We start from the raw sequence: 20,473 nt of genomic DNA on the forward strand, positions 1-20,473 counted from the left end.
CATCAATGGTGTCTCTGGAAATTTTTACACATCACTTGGGAAGACAGGCAAACTAATCATGATTCATGATATTGTTGTTGTTGTTTAGTCATTTAGTCGTGTCCGACTCTTCGTGACCCCATGGACCAGAGCACGCCAGGCACTCCTGTCTTCCACTGCCTCCCGCAGCTTGGTCAAACTCATGTTCGTAGCTTCGAGAACACTGTCCCCAACCATCTTGTCCTCTGTCGTCCCCTTCTCCTAGTGCCCTCAATATTATTATTATTATTATTATTATTATTATTATTATTATTATTATTATTATATACTGCCCTATAACCGGAGCTCTCAGGGCAGTTCACAGAACAAAATCAAAATATAAAACCACAAAATATAAAATAAAAATAAAAACAACAACCCAATAACACCCCCCTCCCCAACCCACATTTTAAAAGGGCACAGGATATCCATTAAATCAACCAAAGGCCTGGTTAAAAAGGAACATTCTTGCCTGGCAACTAAAGGTGTATAAAGAAGGCACCATGTGAACTTCCCTGGGGAGAGCATTCCACAGACGGGGAGCCACTGCAGAGAAGGCCCCGTTCTCTGTTGCCACCCTCCGGACCTCTCAAGGAGGCGGCACACGAAGGAGGGCCTAAGAAGATGATCTCAGGGGCCAGGTAGGTTCATCTGGAAAGACGCAGTCCTTCATGGTGATATATCACCACGTTGAATGCTATGAAACCATTACCACAATGTGGACAGCAAACCGATTTTTGTCAGTGTATCGATATATTTTGCCCAGCCCTAATGTGTGTGTGTGTGTGCTATGCAAAAATCACGGTGCGGGGAAAAATGTGAAGCCAGCCGATGCCTCTGCCCAGCTCCATCCTTATTTCAGACATGGTGATATAGCGGTGCGTTCCAATGTTTAGCTGGTGATATATCATGATGCTAAAAACCGGACATGGCCCAGTCATAGCAGAGCAGGGCCATCAGGGTTAGGAGCCATCGATAGCCCTCTCCTCCTCCGTGGATTTGCCCAGTCCTCTTTTACAGCCATCCAAGTTGGACGCCAACATGGCCTCTTGTGGCAGTGAGTTCCATAGTTCAACTACAGTGGTTCTCAAACGCTTTGGTCCTCAAACTTCCGAAAACCCAGAAGTAAGTGTTCCGGTTTTCGAACGTTTTTCGGAAGCCGAACATCCAATGCGGCTGCGGCTATTGTTTCTGGGGCACCTGCACCAATCAGAAGCTGTACCTCGGTTTTTGAACATTTCAGAAGCCAAATGGACTTCGGGAACTGATTAAGTTTGGTGCTTTTGTTTTTGCGGCTTTTTTATTAATTTGTTTTGGTGACTGTGTGGAATCCAGTTCAGCTATTGATTGGTTGATTGATTGATTGATTGTGCGACTGGAAATGGATAAAAGCCCCGCATCCAAACAATGACTCATCCATGCAGGTAAGGGGGAAAAATTAATTTTAATTTTTATCATCTACAATACTGTCTTATTTATTTTATAGTACAGTGCATTGATTATTGCTTTCATTTTATGGATCAATGGTCTTGTTAGATAGTAAAATTCATGTTCAATTGCTGTTTTAGGAGTTGTTTTTAAAAGTCTGGAATGGATTAATTCATTTTGCATGACTTTCTATGGGCCTCGGTTTTGGAACGGACTTGCGGAATAGATTAAGCTTGTACAAAGTACAAAAGATGTTTATTCGGCTTTACGCCCATCATAAAACACAACACAACAAAATAAATAAAATAAAACAGCGGACTCATACAAGCCACAAATAATATAACACCATTCACAGCTCACAAGGACAAATATTAACAATTCAAAAAGAAAAGTTTAAGATTATGATTAAAAATTTATAATCAGCTAATATTCCATTCCGTCTCTTGTACGAGAGGACGACTGTTAGGAATTTAGCAACCTGTAGAGTAATATAAGGATCCACATCTTGAAGAACCCAGGCAAGCTGTAGGTCAACTGGTTTGTCAGCCATAGGCTGGATTATGGAGTTTAGTATACTAGCACGAGCCGAACTGTACATAGGGCAGATAAACATAACATGATGTAGAGAACCAATGTAGCACTGCATGTGTTTTGTGAAGGAGGACTTTATTTTATCAGTCCCAAATCTTCCAGTCTTCACCTTCATCGGATACCCACCAGTTCTAGCGCTATGAGAAAGGGAGCAAAATTTCTTCTGCTCACTTTCTCCATGCTGCGCATGGTTTTATAAATGTTACTCGTGCCACCAGTAACTCGCCTTTTCTCTAAACTAAGAGGTCCTGAACACGGCAACCTTTCCTCGTAAGAGGAGTCGCTCTGTGTCACTTTCAAATGGGCCAAAGAGCCGTTGGGAATTCAGGGAGACAATGCACAGAGAATGAGAGAGGGCCGGCCGGGCGAGGCTTATTTTAGAGGCACTCAAGAAGCCGTCTCCGCAGCCAGACAGACCCCAGCCGGCTTCCCTCTCCTCCTTCAGTGGTCCCAGGGGAGGCCTGAGAATTCCAGAAATTCCATCAGTAAAGCGAAGCAGAGGCTGGAGGAAGAGGCTCGACAGGAGATGGCAAATGGGCTCGCCTCCAGCAGTGCTTCCACCCTTGAGGGGCTGCAGAGTCAACGCCTGATGGCAAATCCAGCGCTCAAAGAAGAGTCCGCTGGAGCAAGACAAGGACTCGTTTGGTTTAGCATCGCCTTCTCCCAGATGCCGGTGGGAAACCAGTAAGCAGGATCCGAGCACGAGAGCCCCTCTCTCCCCTCCGATGACCTCCAGCAACTGCCATTCAGAAAAACTGCTTGGCTGTTGCGGCTAGCAGCCACCGATAGCCATCTCCTCCTTTATGAATTTGCTTAATCCTCTTTTAAAGCCATCTATTTTGTTATGATCATTTAACAGATTTACCGTATATACCATCCCTCACCAAAAGATCTCAGGGCAGTTTCCAAAGTAAAAAAACCCACTACATTTATTGGCAGCCATGATTGCTTCCTGTGGCAGATAGTTCCGCAGTTTAACTCTGGGCTGTGTGAAGGACTTCCTTTAATGCATCCTGAATTTTACATTTCCAGGCACAATTCAAAGTGTTGGTGCTGACCTTTAAAGCCCTAAATGGCTTCGGCTCAGTATACCTGAAGGAGCATCTCCACCCCCATTGTTCAGCCCAGACATTGAGGTCCAGCGCCAAGGGCCTTCTGGCAGTTCCCTCATTGCTACAGAGAACCAGGCAGAGGGCCTTCTTGGCAGTGGCACCCGCCCTGTGGAACGCCCTCCCACCAGATGTCAAGGCAATAAGCAACTATCTTACTTTTAAAAGGCATGTAAAGGCAGCCCTGTTTTTAATGTTTGAAGTTTTATTCTGTTTTTAGTGTTCTGTTGGGAGCCGCCGGAGTGGCTGGGGAAACCCAGCCAGGTGGGTGAGGTATCCTCTATAATAATATCCAAGTGTCTCTGCGTCCAGTCCCTGTGTCTGTGGGATTGCGCTACTGCGCATGTGCCCCACAGACAGCCGTTGGGACTTGGAGCGCAGAGACACTGCTCGCGCGCCCAGGACACTCTCATGCGCACACGCGCGGGTCTGAGGGGAACGGCTGGCCCGGGCATCGAGTGGGCGGGAGGCGCAGCGTGGAGAGGGGGAGAGAGAGGCCTGTGTGTTGTGGGGCAGCCCAGCCACCCTCTCGGCTCCCCGCCTCCCACCGTCTAGCCCAGAGCTGCGTCGCAAGTGCCAGCGGGGGGGGGGGGGGGGTTAGAACAAAAACAAAAAACACCCGGCCGAGCCTTCATTGGCCGCCGCGGCTGCCACTCGCTGGTCCCTCCCATAGCTCCTTTGCGAAGAGGCCGCCCCACCGAAGCTTTGAACTGCTGCATGTAGAGACAGCGGCGGCGGCGAGTCTCGCTGGGAGCTCGGCGCCAAGCAGGAGCGAGTGGAAAAGCCCCGAGCTCGAGCACGCGTGCAAAATATACGTCCATTCCTTACAGGGCAGTTGCTCCAGTGCGATCAGACTACACCCAAATGCCTCCGAGAAGCCCACCTCGCAAGGCGCCAAGACAACAGCTCCCTCTTGCTGTTTTCAGGAACAGGTAGCTGTTCCTAAACACGGTGGATCAAAAATGCTGCAAAACTGGATCGGGAAACATCTGGCCACTCGCTCTCTCACATTACAGCGAAGAGCCGCCCCGTTAATTTATGTCATTGAGGTAGGCCGAGAAGCAAACGCTGAATTTTAAACGCCGCCGTGGAGGTGTGCCAGGAGAGGCGTTGTAACGCGCAAGTTAAACTCCTGCTCTACTGAAAAGCAGAATAGAAACAGGCCAGGGGAAGGGAGGAACGGCTTCCTCAATGGTGGATCTTAAAAGAAATCACCTGCCTGGGCTTCCCCACATTACTGAATATGTGGATGGGAAACATGAACCCTCCTTGCTGCAAAGGGCTTTCGATTTCAACAGCCCAGCAACAGGAAACCTGAAAAGGTCTGCATTGGGCTGTGTGGTGTAAGAGTTTACAGTCTTTGGCGACTGCGGGGGAAATTACGCATAAACTGCATGTTTCCGGGGAGGATCAAGATTGTTATTATGTCATCTGGTGGGATTATATTTCCTATGCTTTGGATTTAAATTGCCCCAAATCCACCATACACGCCAGCTCAGGAAAAAGGGAGGCCTGGCTTGACACTGGCTCTCTTACGATTTATAATAATAACAATATTATTTTATTATTTATACCCTGCCCATCTGGCTGGGTTTCCCCAGCCACTTGCAACACACATAAAAACATAATAAAACATTGAGCTTTTTTTTTTAATAAAAAACTTCCCCACACAGGGCTGCCTTCAGATGTCTTCTAAAGGTTGCATAGTGATTTATCTCCTTGGCTCGGGGGGGTCGCATAACTCCACACCCTCCAACATTTCTCCCATGTAAATAGGGACGCCTTAAGGAAAAAGCGGGACATTCCGGGACGGCTTCCGTAAATCCGGGACTGTCTCTGGAAAATAGGGGTGCTTGGAGAGTCTGGGGTTTCCGTGCAAATTTACAAAGATGTTTCCTTAGCTGCGCCTCACACTAAAGTCAGATCAAGAACATAGGAACTTCCCAGTACAAGGCTGCCTTCAGATGTCTTCTGAAACTCATATAGTTCTTTATCTCTTTGACTTCTGGAGGTAGGGTGTTCCACAGGGAGGGTGCCACTACCGAGAAGGCCCTCTGCCTGGCTGCCTGTAACTTCACTTCTCCCAGTGAGAATAACAGCAATTTTATTATTTACTGTTTGCTTTTTGCATGGTATGATGTAATACTCTGTTACTGGGGTTAAGAACGTATAAAGAGGTTTGCTGGATCAGGCCAAAGAGGGCTCATCTAGTCCAGCATTCTGTTCTCACAGCGGCCGACCGGATGCCCATTATGGGGAATTTGCAAGCAGGATCCGAGCCCAGGAGCCCTCTCCCCTCCTGTGGATTCCAGCAACTGGGATTCAGAAGCACGGCTGCCTCCAACTGCTAAGGGCAGAGCACAGCCATCCTGGCTAGTAGCCACTGATCGCCCCCCCCCCTAAATTCGTCTATTCCCCTTTTAAAGCCATCCAAGTTGGCAACCACCACTGCCTCCTGTGGAAGGGAGTTCCATAGTCTAACTCTGCGCTGCGTGAAGAAGGACTTTCTTTTGTCTGTCCTGAATCTTCCAACATTCAGCTTCTCGTGTTATGAGAAAGGGGAGAGAACCCAAATCTCTCTCCATTTTCTTCACGCACTACATCATTTCACATGCTTCTGTCGCGCTGCCTCTTTCTCGCCTTTTCTCTAAACTAAAAAGCCCCAACCTTTCCTCATCGGGGAGTCGCTCCATCCCCTTGATCAGTTTGGTGGAACCTTTCCCAACTCCTTTTCGAGGCAAGGCGACCAGAACCGTACACAGTATTCCATCGACATTCTATGGAGCGTTCTAGGCTGGGTTCAAATGTGCTCAGCCGTGAAGCCAAGCCTGACCATTTTTCAGCCTAAGCTACCTTATTTAATTCCGCTCATTAAATTGGCATACCACCCTTCACCTGAGGAACACAGCATAAAAACACAAAAATATATAACATAATAACAAACAAAACAAAAAAACCATGGTTTAAAAAACAACAACCATGGATTGCTTAACAGCCAAAGGCCTGGTTGAAGAGGAACATTTTCTGCCTGGCACCTAAAGGTAGATAATGAAGGGGTCAAGTGAGCCTCCCTAAGGAGAACATTCTGTAAACGGGGAGCCACCACAGAAAAGGCCCTGTTTTCATGTTGTCAACAAGACCCTTGGAGGGAAAGGCAGGATCAAAATGCAAGGGGAGGCCAGGCACTCAGCCCTGTCTGCCCTTCCTTACCTCCACGATGCTCCTGAGGTCCCGGACATAGGACTGCTCCGTCTCCACGATCTCCATCACCACCCGGTCCAGGTGAGACAGCTTCATCCGGCGTTCTCTGGCCCTGCCCGGACTCGGCGACCAACCCGGGCCCACTTGGGCTTCCCCCGCCCTGTCCAGCAGGGCCACCGGCGTGAGGTCCAGGCTGATGTCGCTGCCGTTCTGGTGCTGCGGGTAAGGCGGGGGGCAGCCCCCCAGCCCCCCGCTGCTGCCGAAGGCGCTCTGGCTGTCCGGCAGCGAGGCGGATGACGCCGAGGAGCTGAGGCTGACGGGGCGGTCGCTGTCCGAGCACACCGTGTTGACCGAGGTGCAGCTGCCCAAGATGGGGTCGGAAGCCATGCTGGAGCCGAGACCACTCAGCGAGGAGACGGACGAGGGCCGGGATGCTGCTAGCCGGGGTGCCGGGAGGAAATGGAAAAGAGAGAAAGCAGACAGGGTTGGAAATGAATCAAAAGTTGCATGCTCAGCCCCCTACCATAAAGGATATCTCTGGCCGGCGTCAGCCCCACGTGCAAAGGAGCAGTTCAACAGGAGGTCGGTCTGTTTCCTAGGCCCCCACCGCACCCCAAGTCTTCTTCATTTACCTTCTCCTTCCCCGGCTTTTCAAAAAATATAAAGCCTCCTCGCTCTCTTCAACATCCTTTTGTGGCGTTCTCTTTTCTCTCTCTCTCTCTCTCTCACCTTTTGAAGCTGTGGTTTGCCTCGCGAGGGATGCTGGGAGGAGAGGCAGTTGTGCAAAGACAGGGCCGCACACTTACTCTCCTCCGCTTCCTCCCTCCAGCCCCCCCCCCAGTACCACAATCTTGCATCTAAGCTTTCGCTGCTTGCAAAAAGCGGGCGGCTAGGCAGGGAGAGAGAGAGAGAGAGGCGTTCAAAAACCGACGAGCGGACTTTGAAACCAAAGGTGGGATTTATTTTTCAAAAGGCTCTGGAAGGCGACCCCACGCCGGGCTGGGCTTTTTCAGAGACACAGATCTCCAATAGGGCAGCTTTTGCCAATCGGGTGCCCTCTGGAAGTTTTGGACGGAAGCAGCTCCCCTTGGCCCAGCCAGCCCAGCTGCGCTATAGACAGGCTGCTTTGGGGATTCACAATCTCTGCTGGCGAGTGGGTTTGAGTACGTACCTGCCTTGCCGCCTCTCTTGGTGCTGCCCCTGCGGGCTCCCTCGGGCATGGTGATGTGGTCTCCGGCGCCTGTCCTGCGAGGAAGGAGGGAAACTTTTAGAAAGGGCCCTGTTCGGGGGAAGGTCCTACACCAGCAGTTTGATACACCATGAGAGCCCGACAGATCAGGCCAACGGCCCATCTAGTTCAGCACCCAGTTCTCGCAATGGCGAAATACATCTGTGAACCTGGAAATGATAGACTGCCTCTGGAACTGGAAGCTCCATTGGAGCGTAAGAAGGGCCTGGGTGCTGGGTCAGGCCAAAGGCTCTCGCAGTGACCAAATACACCTAAGAACCTAGAGATACAGATAACAACAACAACAACAATTTGTTAAAATATTGAAGGTCATCCGCGATAGCACCAGACTGAAACTCTGATCCAATTTTACACCGAGGTTTCACAGAGGCACCCAAGTGCCGAAACTGAGCCCCAGCAACGCGTGGCTAGAAACTCTGAACAAAACCGGAGTCCTGGTGGGTGCGGAGAGCGTCCACGTTGAAGGTGATAGCGGATTCTGTTTGCTGAAGCCGCCGCTGCCGCCCTCCGCCACTGTCCTTCGTTATTGGTGTGGGTGGCAACAAAGGAACTCAGAAGGATCACAGCGGCACCCGGGCGGCAACAGTCCAGCAACCGGGATGGCAAAAATCTGCAAATGGCCTTAGGTAGCCGCTGTGCTAAGGGGCAGGGGGCCCATTGGTTCAGGAAGCCAGAAAAGAGGGGGCTGAGAGCCAGGAATACAGATCTACTAACCATGTAATGGTACAGAATAGTGGTACAGTGGGGACAGGGTTCTCCATGAGCAATAAAAAGTCAGAATACGAAGCTGTACATTCCGTCCGATAGTAAAAAAGTAAATTATGGTAGATGGAAGAGGCAAGGCGAGGCAACCAGAATCTTTGCCTCTTTGCACTTTTACAGTAAATGATGCACAAGCTTTCACAAGGAACTGCATGGAGTGGGAGTTTTTTGTGTCGTTCTGATCTTACATTTTTAGCCTTCGAACTTGCTTTCTCCTTCATCACAATTTTAAAAAGGACAGGCCACTTACCACCTCCCCTCCCCCAGAACGCCATTCTCAGCCAACGCATTTCCTGTATATTTCCAGGGACGCTGCATGCTAGGGCTGGTCAATATAATGTCCAAAACCAATTTGAAGCCTGTATCATGATAATGGTTTCATTATTTGTGACCTGGCAGGTAGCGCTGTGGTTAAACCACTGAGCCTAGGGCTTGCTGATCAGAAGGTCGGCAGTTCGAATCCCTGTGACGGGGTGAGCTCCCGTTGCTTGGTCCCAGCTCCTGCCAACCTAGCAGTTCGAAAGCACGTCAAAATGCAAGTAGATAAATAGGAACCAGTACAGCGGGAAGGTAAACGGCGTTTCCATGTGCTGCTCTGGTTTGCCAGAAGCGGCTTTGTCATGCTGGCCACATGACCTTGAAACTGTACGCCGTCTCCCTCGGCCAATAATGCGAGATGAGCGCGCAACCCCAGAGTCGGTCACGACTGGACCTAATGGTCAGGGGTCCCTTTACCTTTAATATATCGCAAAAAAGTGATGTGTGTGTGTGCGGTGCAAAAAATCACAATGTGGGGGAAACCGCGAAGCCAGCCAATGCCTCTACAGAGCTCCATCCTTATTTCAGACATTGTGATTTATCCATATAGCACGATGTTTATTTCAGACATTGTGATCTATCCGCCTAGCTGCACAATGCTTAGCTGCTGAGGGACGCAAGTGGCGCTGTGGGTTAAACCACAGAGCCCAGGGCTTGCCAATCAGAAGGTCGGCAGTTCGAATCCCCGCGACGAGGTGAGCTCCCGTTGCTCGGTCCCAGCTCTTGCCAACCTGGCAGTTTGAAGGCATGCCAGTGCAAGTAGATAAATAGGTACCGCTGCGGCGGGAAGGTAAACGGCATTTCCATGTGCTCTGGCACTCATCACGGTCCTCTGTGCACCGAAGCGGTTTAGCCCTGCTGGCCACATGGTCAGGAAAGCTGTCTGTGGACAAACGCCGGCTCCCTCGGCCTGAAAGCGAGATGAGGGCCGCAACTCCATAGTCACCTTTGACTGGACTTAACCGTCCAGGGGTCCTTTACCTTTACCTTAGCTGCTGATATATCACAAAGTTGAAAACCAGATTATCGCCCAGCCCTACTGAGCACCCTGAACCTTTTCAGAACCGAATTCCTTCTTTAGCCTCAGCCTGCAATGGGGAAGGACTGTATAGGTCAGGGGCCAAGAATCCGGCTTGCATGCAGAAGGTCCCAGGTTCGAATCTCAGAAGGCATCTTCAGAGTGGGCTGCAAGAGACCCCTGCCTGGAGATGGTATCTAACACCAGTCAGATTAAATCAAATAAACAAGGGGTATTTGGTGTTATGTTGGAGGGGACAGCCAGGAAAGAGGGAATTATGTTCACATGTGGTGGGGGTGTAAATATGTACAATTTGGGGGGGAAAGGGTGTTTAAGGCAATAACAGAAATCACGGGGTTAGCACTATTATCAATTTAGGATGGGGTGGAGGGTTCACAGGCTACGAAGGACTTGCTCACAAATTTACTGACAGCCGCACAAATTATTATAGCTAGGAAGTGGTAGGGGGCAAGCAGAATATAAAATGGAAGAAGGTTACAAAGAGGTTTGGGATAGAGCTATTAATGATAAATTAACACGTGCCATAAAGGTAAGACGGGGAATATGTAGGAGAAATGATTTTGAAGAGATATGGAGGGTGTTCGTAGAATTTGCGTTGTTAAAACGGAAAGGGGTTAAACCAGTGCAAGAGGCGTCGAAATTTTGGGTCTGGCTGTATAATGCAGTTTCCTATTTTCCTAAGTTCCTATGAGGTCTGTGGGTGGTGGAGGCAGAAACTAGCTCTCTCTCTCTCTCTCTCTCTCTCTCTCTCTCTCTCTCTCTCTCTCTCTCTCTCTCTCTCTCTGACTGGTGGTTCTTGGCTAAACCCGCAGTTCTCCTTGGACCGCCTCGCTCGCCCTCCCCACACAACAGCCTTTGTTCCAGCCCTGTCCCCTGGAAGTCTTGTAAAAACCGTAGAGGGTTGGGTAAACGAAAGGGGGATGCGTCACTCCATCCTGGAGAGGGGGAGGGCAAAAGGTCGCTCAGTCTGGGAAACAATGAATTCATTCAAGAGAGGCGGCAGGTCAGAGAGGAAAAAGCAGAGCCCTCCAACATCACCCTCCTCCCCACTCCTCGTCCCCCCCTGTCCCCAGCACACCATATGAGAACTTTTAACCATGCTGTGGGGAAGGGCAAGGGGGCCAAAACATGGAGCCTGGGAGCAGAGAATGAAAGGAGAGGACCGGATGGAAGAGAAGGACGCAAGGACGCCACGCACATCACATCGCAAACCTCTCTCTCCACTCGTATGTGCCAAGACTTAAGAACCTCAGGACAGCCTCCAGGATGAGGCCAAAGGCCCATCGAGTCCAGCATCTTCGTCACACAGTGGCCAAACAGATGCCTGTGGGAAACTCTCCTCTCCTGCAGTTTCCAGCAACCAGGGATTCAAAGCATCTCTGCCTCCGACCATAGCCATCAATAGCCCTCTCCGCCTTTGCCCCATAGCTGGAAGACCGACATGATACTTACTAGGGCCGACTGGCAGATGAAATTAATGGATTACGCAGAGATGGCAAGATTACCCAGGAAAATCAGAAACCAGGAGGATCAAAACTTCAACAAAGAACGGGACAAATATATACTGTATTTGAAAGACTACTGCAAACACTTGAACTCTTTGGCAGGCTTTAAGTAACTCCTGCAATGATACATAGACTTTGGATATGCAGGTGGTTTTTTTTTAAAGTTATTTAAAGAAAACACAGAGGGGAGGAGGGAAGTCTTGGGATTCGGAAGAATCTTGTGCAAAATTATAATATTTGTAACAACGTTATCTATGTGAGTGAATTTGAAAAACTAAATAATATTTTTTAAATAAAAAAATAGCCCTCTCCATGAATTTGTGTGCTCCTCTCCTAAAGCCATCACTGTCTCTAGTGGCAAGGAGTTCCATAGATTAACTATGAACACCTGCTTCCCTTTATCCATCCTGAATCAACATTCAGCTTTGTTGGGTGTCCACAAGTTCCAGTGCTACGCAAGAGGAAGAAAAACCTCTCTCTATCCCCCCCCTTTTTATATAAACTTGCACCATGTCGTCTCTAATTCACCTTTCCCCTGAACTAAAAAGTCCCGAACGCTGCAACCTTTCCTCATTGGGGAGTTGCTCCATCCTCCTGACTGTTTTGGGATCACACGGCAGGACAGAGTCTCAAACCAAGATGTGCAATCCCAAGACGCCGTTCCCAGCATGTGTGCACTCCTGTCTCAGCAACGTCTACACTGGCTTGGTCATGTCTGCAGAATGGAAGATGGCAGGATCCCCAAGGACGTGCTCTGCAGGGAGCTGGCTTCAGACACCATTGGCAGAAAGATGTCTGCAAACATAACATGAAGCCTGGCAACGTCAAGCCCACCGTGTGGGAATCCCTTGCAGATGACCACTGTGCCTGGAGACAGACAGTCAGGTTGTGCATCCACAGCAGTGACCAGAGGAGGAATGACCGCTGGGAGGAGGGCAGAGAGAAGAAACGCCGTGGTGCTTCTGCAGTGGCACAACCAGACACCTTCCTCTGCCCCAGCTGCATTGAAACATGTCCCTCCCATATTTGTCTCTACAGCCACAGTAGGAGCTGCAACCGTCCAACAGCTTGAACTCACCCCCAAAGGCATGCTGCTACGTTATCTCCTGAGACAGACGGATGCGGGTGGCACTGTGTGGTCTAAACCACTGAGCCTCTTGAGCTTGCTGATCAGAAGGTCGGCGGTTCGAATCCCCACGATGGGATGAGCTCCCATTGCTCGGTCCCAGCTTCTGCCAACCTAGCAGTTCAAAAGCACACTGGTGCAAGTAGATAAATAGGTACTGCTGCGGCAGGAAGATAAACACCGTTTCTGTGCGCTCTGGCTTCCGTCACGGTGTCCTGTTGCGCCAGAACTGGTTCAGTCCTGCTGGCCACATGACCCGGAAAGCTGTCTGTGGACAAACACCGGCTCCCTTGGCCTGAAAGCGAGATGAGTGCCGCAAACCCATAGTCGCCTTTGACTGGACTTAACCGCCCAGGGGTCCTTTACCTTTTACCTTGCCTAACATCCCAGCTGCAAAAACACTCTCACCCATCCCTCCATCCGGAAGCAATTGTCATCATTCAAGAAGAGGGTGGAAGAAGGTCCATGTCGGTTTTGCCTGGGAAAATTCTGCTGCCTAGGGGGAGTCCGGGGTCCACACAGAGACACTCAGGGGGCCACGTTGCCACGTTCTGTAGCAGTGCCGTCTTAAGCGCCCCTGTTGCCATGGTGCGCCGGATCTCTCCGGCGCCCTTCCGCCCTGTTTCCCAGCGCGGTGGGCGGGTGGGCGTGATGCTGCTGCGCGGCGGGCGGGCGGGCAGGCACAGCGCGATCTCTCCGGCGCCCTCCCGCCCCGTTTCCCAGCACGGTGGGCTTGCAGCGCCCTCCTGGCGGGCCGGCGTCATGGTGCCCTGCGCCACCGGGTGTCTATGTAGAGCCGGCCCTGTTCTGTAGCCCCTGGGCCTGCGGCTGCAAAGGTAGCAATGAGGCTGTCAGCCTAGGAGCCAACTTGGTAAGAGAAGTTTGACAACAACCTTCTCCCTTCCACTGCCTCCGGGTGAGACGGGCCTGGAAGAACTTGGCACCAGAGGCAAGGAAGTCTGGCAGGACTGCTAGCTGGTGACAGGCTGGCAGGAGCCAGGCCGGAGAGAGAAAGAAGGGAGGCCTTTGATCCACAAATGGGTTTTCATTTCCCCCCATTCATCTCCACCGGAGGTGAGTAGATCAACACCCAAAGCTGTAGGCTCCCTCTACCCTCCCCCGCTGCTTCTTTCTTAGGGGCTACTCCCTCCCAAGCTGCAGGGTGAAGAGCGGGAGGATCATTAGAGAAGAAACTGAAAATAAAACTGCCGGGATCATAATGCCATTATAAAAATCTGCAGTGCAGCCACCTTGGAAGTACAGTGGTCCCTTGGCTCTCAAACTTAATCCGTTCCGCAATTCCGTTCCAAAACCAAAGCGTTTCAAAACCAAGGCGCGCTTTCCCATAGAAAGTGATGCAAAACGGATTAATCCGTTCCAGACTTTTAAAAACAACCCCGGAAACAGCAATTGAACATGAATTTTACTATCTAATGAGATCACTGAACTGGGTTCCACACAGTCACATAAACAAATGAACCGAAAAAGCCTCAAAAAGAAAAATGCAAAATAAATAGCAAAAACAAAAGTACCAAACTTACTCCATCCCAGAAGCCCGCTTGACTTCAGAAATATTCAAAAACCTAGGCGCAGCTTCTGATTGGTGCAGGTGCCCCGGAAACAACAGCCCACAGCCGCATCGGACGTTCGGCTTCCAAAAAACGTTTGAAAACCAGAACACTTACTTCCGGGTTTTCGGCTTTTGAGAACCAAGGCCTTTGAGAACCAAGGTACCACTGTACTGTGTACAGTTCTGGTCAGCTCACCTGGAAACGGAGATTGCAAAGTTGGAAAAGGTCTAGAAAAGGGATGGAGCAATTCCCCATGAGAAAGGTCGCAGCGTTTGGGGACTTTTCAGTTGGTGGAGGGGGGGGCAAGCAAGAGATGACATGGTAGAAGTTCATAAAATTACGCCAGGCGTAGAGAGTGTGGGTAGAGAAATGTCCTCCCCTTTCTCACAACGCTGGAACTTGCAGACACCCAACGAAGCTGAATGTTGGGAGATCCAGGGCACATAAAACAAAGTGCTTCTTCATGCAGCACATAGTTAAACTGTGGAACTCCCTGCCACAGGAGGCAGTGGCGGCTACCAAGCTGGGTGGTTTAGAAAGAGGATTGGACAAATTCATGGAGGAGGAGAGGGCTATTGATGGCTCCTAGACATAATGGCTCCGCCATGCTTCGGAATCCCAGTTGCTGGAAATGGCAGGAGGGGAGAGTTGCTCTCGCGCTCGGATCCTGCTTGCAGGTTTCCCACAAGCATCTGGTTGGCCACTGTGAGAAGATGATGCTGGATTCGATGAGCCATTGGCCTGATCCAGAAGGCTCTCTATATGTTCTTATGTGTATGAATGACCATGTTCCCAATGAGGTCCTGTCCTTTTTTCGACAGGGCCCAGTGGTGTCCAAACTTTTTTCAAATAGGGCCAGATTTGATGAAGGGCCATGGGGGCCGACCAGAGTTGTTGAGCTTCTTTTAGGATTCAAGTTGTTGAGGGGTTTTTTAGGATTCTACCCCAGGAAATAAACTGCCACAGGGGCCGGATGAAACCGACTGGCGGGCCGGATTAGGTCCCCGAAACGGACTTTGGACATGCATGCGACAGGAGGATCCCATAAATCCGCTTTGAGATGCAATTATGAAATGCAAGGCCTCTTTTCTCACAGGCATAGGCAGCTGGGAGGAGGAGGAAGAAGAAGACGACGACAGGGAAGGACATGGAGTGAAATGTCTAAAGAGCTGGCGGTTTTTCTTTTCAAAACCCAATCTGGCAAACGCCAGCCAAATACCGCATTCCGGAACGAAGGCGGCAGCAAGGCAGCTGGTCCCCTCTGATAAGGTTTGCCAAATCAACGTTTCAGAAAGAAGGAGCTTGATGGAGCGGCTGTTTCAGGATTCGAAGGAGCAAAGCGTTAAAATCCCCCCTGGGGACTGGAAAGCACCAGAATAAGGCATTTATGGAAAACTGGAGTGGCTGATCTTGCATCGCATCCCCCCTGCCTCTCCCCCAAACAAGAGGGGTTGAGGGTTGTTGGTTCTCCAGGGGTGACCTAAAGTCTCCAAGTTGGCCTGGTCCCTCTTCCAGGTCTCAGGCTGGGCCGGATTTAGGTCTGACGAGGCCCTAAGCTCCTGAAGGCAATGGGGCCCTTTATATGTCCAGCTGTCCTTTGTCAACAGCAAATTGTCCCTGTTTTTGTGTGTGTTGAATATATGCTATATGGTAATTTGTGGACCTCATCGGTATCTCAAGCCATTTGCACATGTTGCCATGCAACCCGTCAATGCAGAATGTAGGCACCCTATATATAGAAAGGAGCAAAGCAGTGATAGTTTAGGGAGCAGGCGGGGCCCATTGATTACTTCACAGGAGCCTACACAACACAAAACACGGTTGCTGTAAGTTTGATTTTGTTTTTTTTATCTTATATTTTGGAAATCTACATCCAGGGATTTTTTCCTTTATTTTTTTTGGGGGGGGGCAAGAGAGTGGGGTCCTAAGCTAGAGCTTGTTTAGCTTATGCGTAAATCCAGCATTGATGCCCAGTCTCTCGCATCCACTGAAGCTGACCGCTGAACGGAGGCCGGTCGCTCGGGCACTGGTCCCAGGAGGGGGGCTTAAGAGCATAAGAACAGCCTTCCGGGTCAGGATGATGCCCCAGCACCCTGTTCTCACCATGGCCAACCAGAAGCCAATTATAGCAAACCCTCAAGCGCAGGATGCGAGTGCAAGAACCCTCTTCTAGCAACAGGCATTCAAAAGCATGCTTGCCACTGACTGTGGAGGCAGGGCACAGCCATCAATAGCCCTCTCCTCCCGTAATAAATGCCTCTGGTTCTAATCTAGATTGGTGCCTGCCACTGCTTCCTGTGGCAGTGAGTTCCATAGTTTAGCTATGCTCTGTGTGAAGAAACGCTGGGAGGGAGCCCTGCCTGAAACCTTGGAGAGCTTCTGCTGGTCAGTGCAGTGACCAAAATATAAGGCAGCCTAACCCTGGGGACCAGTAACGTCCAGGCAGCACCCATCGCTTATGTAGCTATTTTGCTCTGGGAACTGGGAATGGGCGCCGAGCTGTCACCCAGCTACTGGGACCTCTCCTGCAGTGTTGTTCACTTCCTCAGAAAGCCAGCTGAACAGCTCGGGGCCACCTCTGCTTCACACACCATCATCAACCAGATAAGCAGGGTATAAATAATAAAATTAGCATCATCATCATCATCATCACTTTCTCTTCTGGGCTGCTGGCCCAAGAGATGCTTCCTCCAGCATCTTCTCCCAGGCCTCTTGGCAGTTGGGGACAGACAAGAGAGTGGCTGCGATGTCTAAACGTTGGCTGTTTCCGTCCCTGCAGAGAAGGGACGACATGAGGGTCCCTTATGGGAAAGGGCGGGTTCCTTGCACTGAGGACACACTGGGGTCCGCACGAGGCTCCTGGTTTTCTCCCTGCCATGAAGTTCTGCCGTTGCTCACCGGAAATAAAGCTGCTGGTATCATAACGCCGTTGTACAAATCTGTAAAGCGGCCACCATCCCCAATGGTCAAACCTCAGTTGGTTCGAGTGTGGTGCTGATAACCACCAGGGTTGCAAGTTTGATGCCCCGTATGGGACAGGCGCATGGCAGGGCGTTGGGGCTAGTTGATCCTCGGGGGTACCCTTCCAACGATTCTACAACCACATTTGGTATACCGTGGTATATTCCATGTTCCAAAGTTCAATTGTCTAGGTGGTGACTCCACTGGGTGCGGAGTCAGAGAAAAGGGAGGCAGACTATGTTTAGGGACACCTTTTCTAGCCCCTCCCCCTTTTCAGGGTGAGGAGAGTGGATCCTAAAAAGGGTTGCTCAGTCGTGGATACAGCTGCCGAGCTGCTCAACTGCCTCGTTCCTTGAGTCAGGACGACTGAATCTGTATCCACCGCTCAGGTGCCGGATCATAGAATCATAGAATCATAGAGTTGGAAGAGACCACAAGGGCCATCCAGTCCAACCCCCTGCCAAGCAGGAAACACCATCAAAGCATTCTTGACATATGCCTGTCAAGCCTCTGCTTAAAGACCTCCAAAGAAGGAGACTCCACCACACTCCTTGGTAGCAAATTCCACTGCCGAACAGCTCTTACTGTCAGGAAGTTCTTTCTAATGTTTAGGTGGAATCTTCTTTCTTGACGTTTGAATCCATTGCTCCGTGTCCGCTTCTCTGGAGCAGCAGAAAACAATCTTTCTCCCTCCTCTATATGACATCCTTTGATATATTTGAACATGGCTATCATATCACCCCTTAACCTTGACTAGGGGCTTCCAGATTTCACGGTCCTGCCCTTGTTTACTATTTGCCGATCGCCATGGGACTTTTGGGGTTTGGGTTGGGTTTTCGGAAGACACCTGTGCATGAATTTGTTTGTAGATCAGTGCACGCTGACCAAAGCACAGTCTTCGCAGTAAGGCTCTGTTCCGATGGCATCAGTAGTCACCTTGTGGTGAGTGGGCTTCACATTCCTACGACCCTTGTGAGCGAAGCCGTCGGGAATCTTGTACTCCCAGCAGGGCCAGCGGTAAGGCGGTAAGGTCAAAGGGGAGGAGCTAGACAAAGAATGACCCAAAAAGTCCTCAATGGCAGAACAGGCGGGTGATAACAAGCAGTATGTTACAACGGCTGTGAAGGCGGATGAAGGCTGCAGCAGATAAGAATCTACCAGGAATACTGTGGACAGTTCTGGTCGCCTCGCCTCAATGTGGAGTTGGAAAAGGTGCAGAAAAGGGCAACCAAAATGATTAAAGGGATGGCAGAAAGGTAGTGAAATACAGTAATAATAATAATAAATTGCTCTGACAGGGAATTTTAAAGCACAGACCTACGTATGTCTGGAAATGAGGAGCAAAGTCTGGGTGAGCCCTAAGAGCAGGCATCCCCAAACTGCGGCCCTCCAGATGTTTTGGCCTACAACTCCCATGATCCCTAGCTAACAGGACCAGTGGTCAGGGAAGATGGGAATTGTAGTCCAAAACATCTGGAGGGCCGAAGTTTGGGGATGCCTGCCTATGAGGATAAAAAAAATGGAAGTTTATAAAATGATGCTTGGCGTGGGGAAAGTAGAGAGAGAAAAGTTTCTCTCCCTCATAACATTAGAACCCGTGGAGATACAATGAAGCTGGTTCCTGGAAGATTCGGGAAGGGGGGGGAGAGGTACTTCTTCTAGTTAATCTATGGAACTCCCTGCCACAGGAAGCAGTGATGACCACCAACTTGGATATCTTTAAAAGAGGATCAGGAAAATGCATGGAGGAGAGGGATATTGAAGGTCAGGATGGCCATCCTCTGAGGCAGCAATGCTTCTGAATCCCAGTTGCTGGAAACACAGGAGAGGAGAGTTGCTCTTGTGTTCGAATCCTGCTTGTGCGCATCCGGTTGGGCCCTGTGAGAAGAGGATGCTGGAGTAGATGGGCCTTTGGCCGGATCCAGCATCCAGGCTCTTCTTATGCTATTATGGAACCTCCAGGTCCAGAGGCAGTCTATCTAGATTCCTAGGTTCTTAGGGGTATTTGGCCCCTTGTGAGAGCAGGATGCTGGACTAGGTAGGCCATTGGCCCAATCCAGCAGGCGCTTCTTAGGCTTTCACCTGGAAATTATTCCCCTGTTCCATCTTGCCTCCAGATCCCCTACCCCACCTCTACCCAAGGAGCTGTCCTTTCATGGAATCATAGAGTTGGAAGGAACCCCTGGGGTCATCTAGTTCAGCCCCCTGCAATGCAGGAATCTCAGCTAAAGCATCCCTGACAGATGGCCATCCAACCTCTGCTTAGAAACCTCCAAGGAAGGAGAGTCCACAACCTCCCAAACAGTGTTAGAAACTGAGATATGAAAGCTAGGAGCTAAATGGCACCTAAATGGATGCAACATGTCTAGACGCACTTTTTTTATATAACAAGAATTCAAAGCTGAAAACGAATGAATTGCAACTAAAATATTATAGTCCTTTTTTCGCATGGTCTACTCTTTCCGCTGCCCGCCCCCCTAATATTCTTAAGAGGGTCTCTTCTCCAGCCTTCAGAGAGTAGCTGGAAGTGGGGAGGCAGAAAAAAAGTCCCCCTTTCCTTCCACTCTGCAGTTTTAACCTGAAATCTTAGGCACAGTACTGCGCTCGGAGCTCAGAAACTGCTCACGCTAATGAAATCCCCTGTCGCAAAATACGCCCGGAACAATTGGAGTTTTGAACGCGGCTCCCAATGGAATCCATTCCACTGTCGAAGTGCTCTTACTGTCAGAAATTTTTTCCCTATGTTTAGTCGGAATCTCCTTTCTTGTAACTTTGCAAACCACCTCGTACAGAGACGGCATTACAACCTTTGTCTTTTCCAAGGTTTTCCAGACCGGAGAAACCCACAGCTCATGTGCCGGAGGGAGTATTCTTGTGGGCGAGGTTGGACCAAGGGGGCAGGGCTTGGGCAAGTGGCTCCCCCTTGGATTCGTCCCCCGTAAAACTTTTCCGCCACTTCAGATCTTCCCTCTCCCTTTTCTCCATTTGGCCTCCTGGCAGGGGAGCATCACAGCAGCGAACATTTCTGTGGCTTAGGTTCTCTAAACAGGAGCGCTAGGGAGGGCGAATGCTCCTTCAGCAGACAGGAGGGGTGACGTCAAGTCTCTGTTTCCACCCCTGAGGGTGCCAGGGGCCCTGACCAAACAGACAGGGCATTCCTGGAGGGGGGGGAACGGCCTCCAATTTTACTGCTATTATCCAGAGAGGCTGATCGCCAAAGAATTGATGCTTTTGAATTATGGTGCTGTAGGAGACTCTTGAGAGTCCCATGGACTGCAAGAAGATCAAACCTATCCATTCTTAAGGAAATCAGCCCTGAGTGCTCACTGGAAGGACAGATTGTGAAGCTGAGGCTCCAATACTTTGGCCACCTCATGAGAAGAGAAGACTCCCTGGAAAAGACCCTGATGTTGGGAAAGATTGAGGGCACTAGGAGAAGGGGACGACAGAGGACGAGATGGTTGGACAGTGTTCTCAAAGCTACGAACATGAGTTTGACCAAACTGTGGAAGGCAGTGGAAGACAGGAGTGCCTGGCGTGCTATGGTCCATGGGGTCACGAAGAGTCGGACACGACTAAACGACTAAACAACAAC

General features: G+C 50.2%; 1 protein-coding gene across 3 annotated transcripts in view; it reads right to left on the bottom strand.

Annotated features, from left to right (window-relative positions):
* The window catches only part of PLEKHG2 (pleckstrin homology and RhoGEF domain containing G2), a 62,564-nt gene that overhangs the window by 36,029 nt on the left and 6,062 nt on the right, over nt 1-20,473 (bottom strand). For 2 of the 3 annotated variants that reach the window (XM_060275465.1, XM_060275464.1), the window contains 2 exons: nt 7,519-7,592; nt 6,357-6,784 (listed from right to left, as the gene is read on the bottom strand). In XM_060275465.1, the coding sequence (XP_060131448.1) occupies nt 6,357-6,784; nt 7,519-7,567 (477 nt within the window). In that variant the 5' untranslated portion in view covers nt 7,568-7,592. The remainder of the gene's footprint in view (nt 1-6,356; nt 6,785-7,518; nt 7,593-20,473) is intronic. The other variant, XM_035119655.2, reaches the window with a different exon arrangement.

This window comes from Zootoca vivipara, chromosome 6 (assembly GCF_963506605.1).
Source record: "Zootoca vivipara chromosome 6, rZooViv1.1, whole genome shotgun sequence".
In the NCBI taxonomy this organism is placed as follows: domain Eukaryota; kingdom Metazoa; phylum Chordata; class Lepidosauria; order Squamata; family Lacertidae; genus Zootoca; species Zootoca vivipara.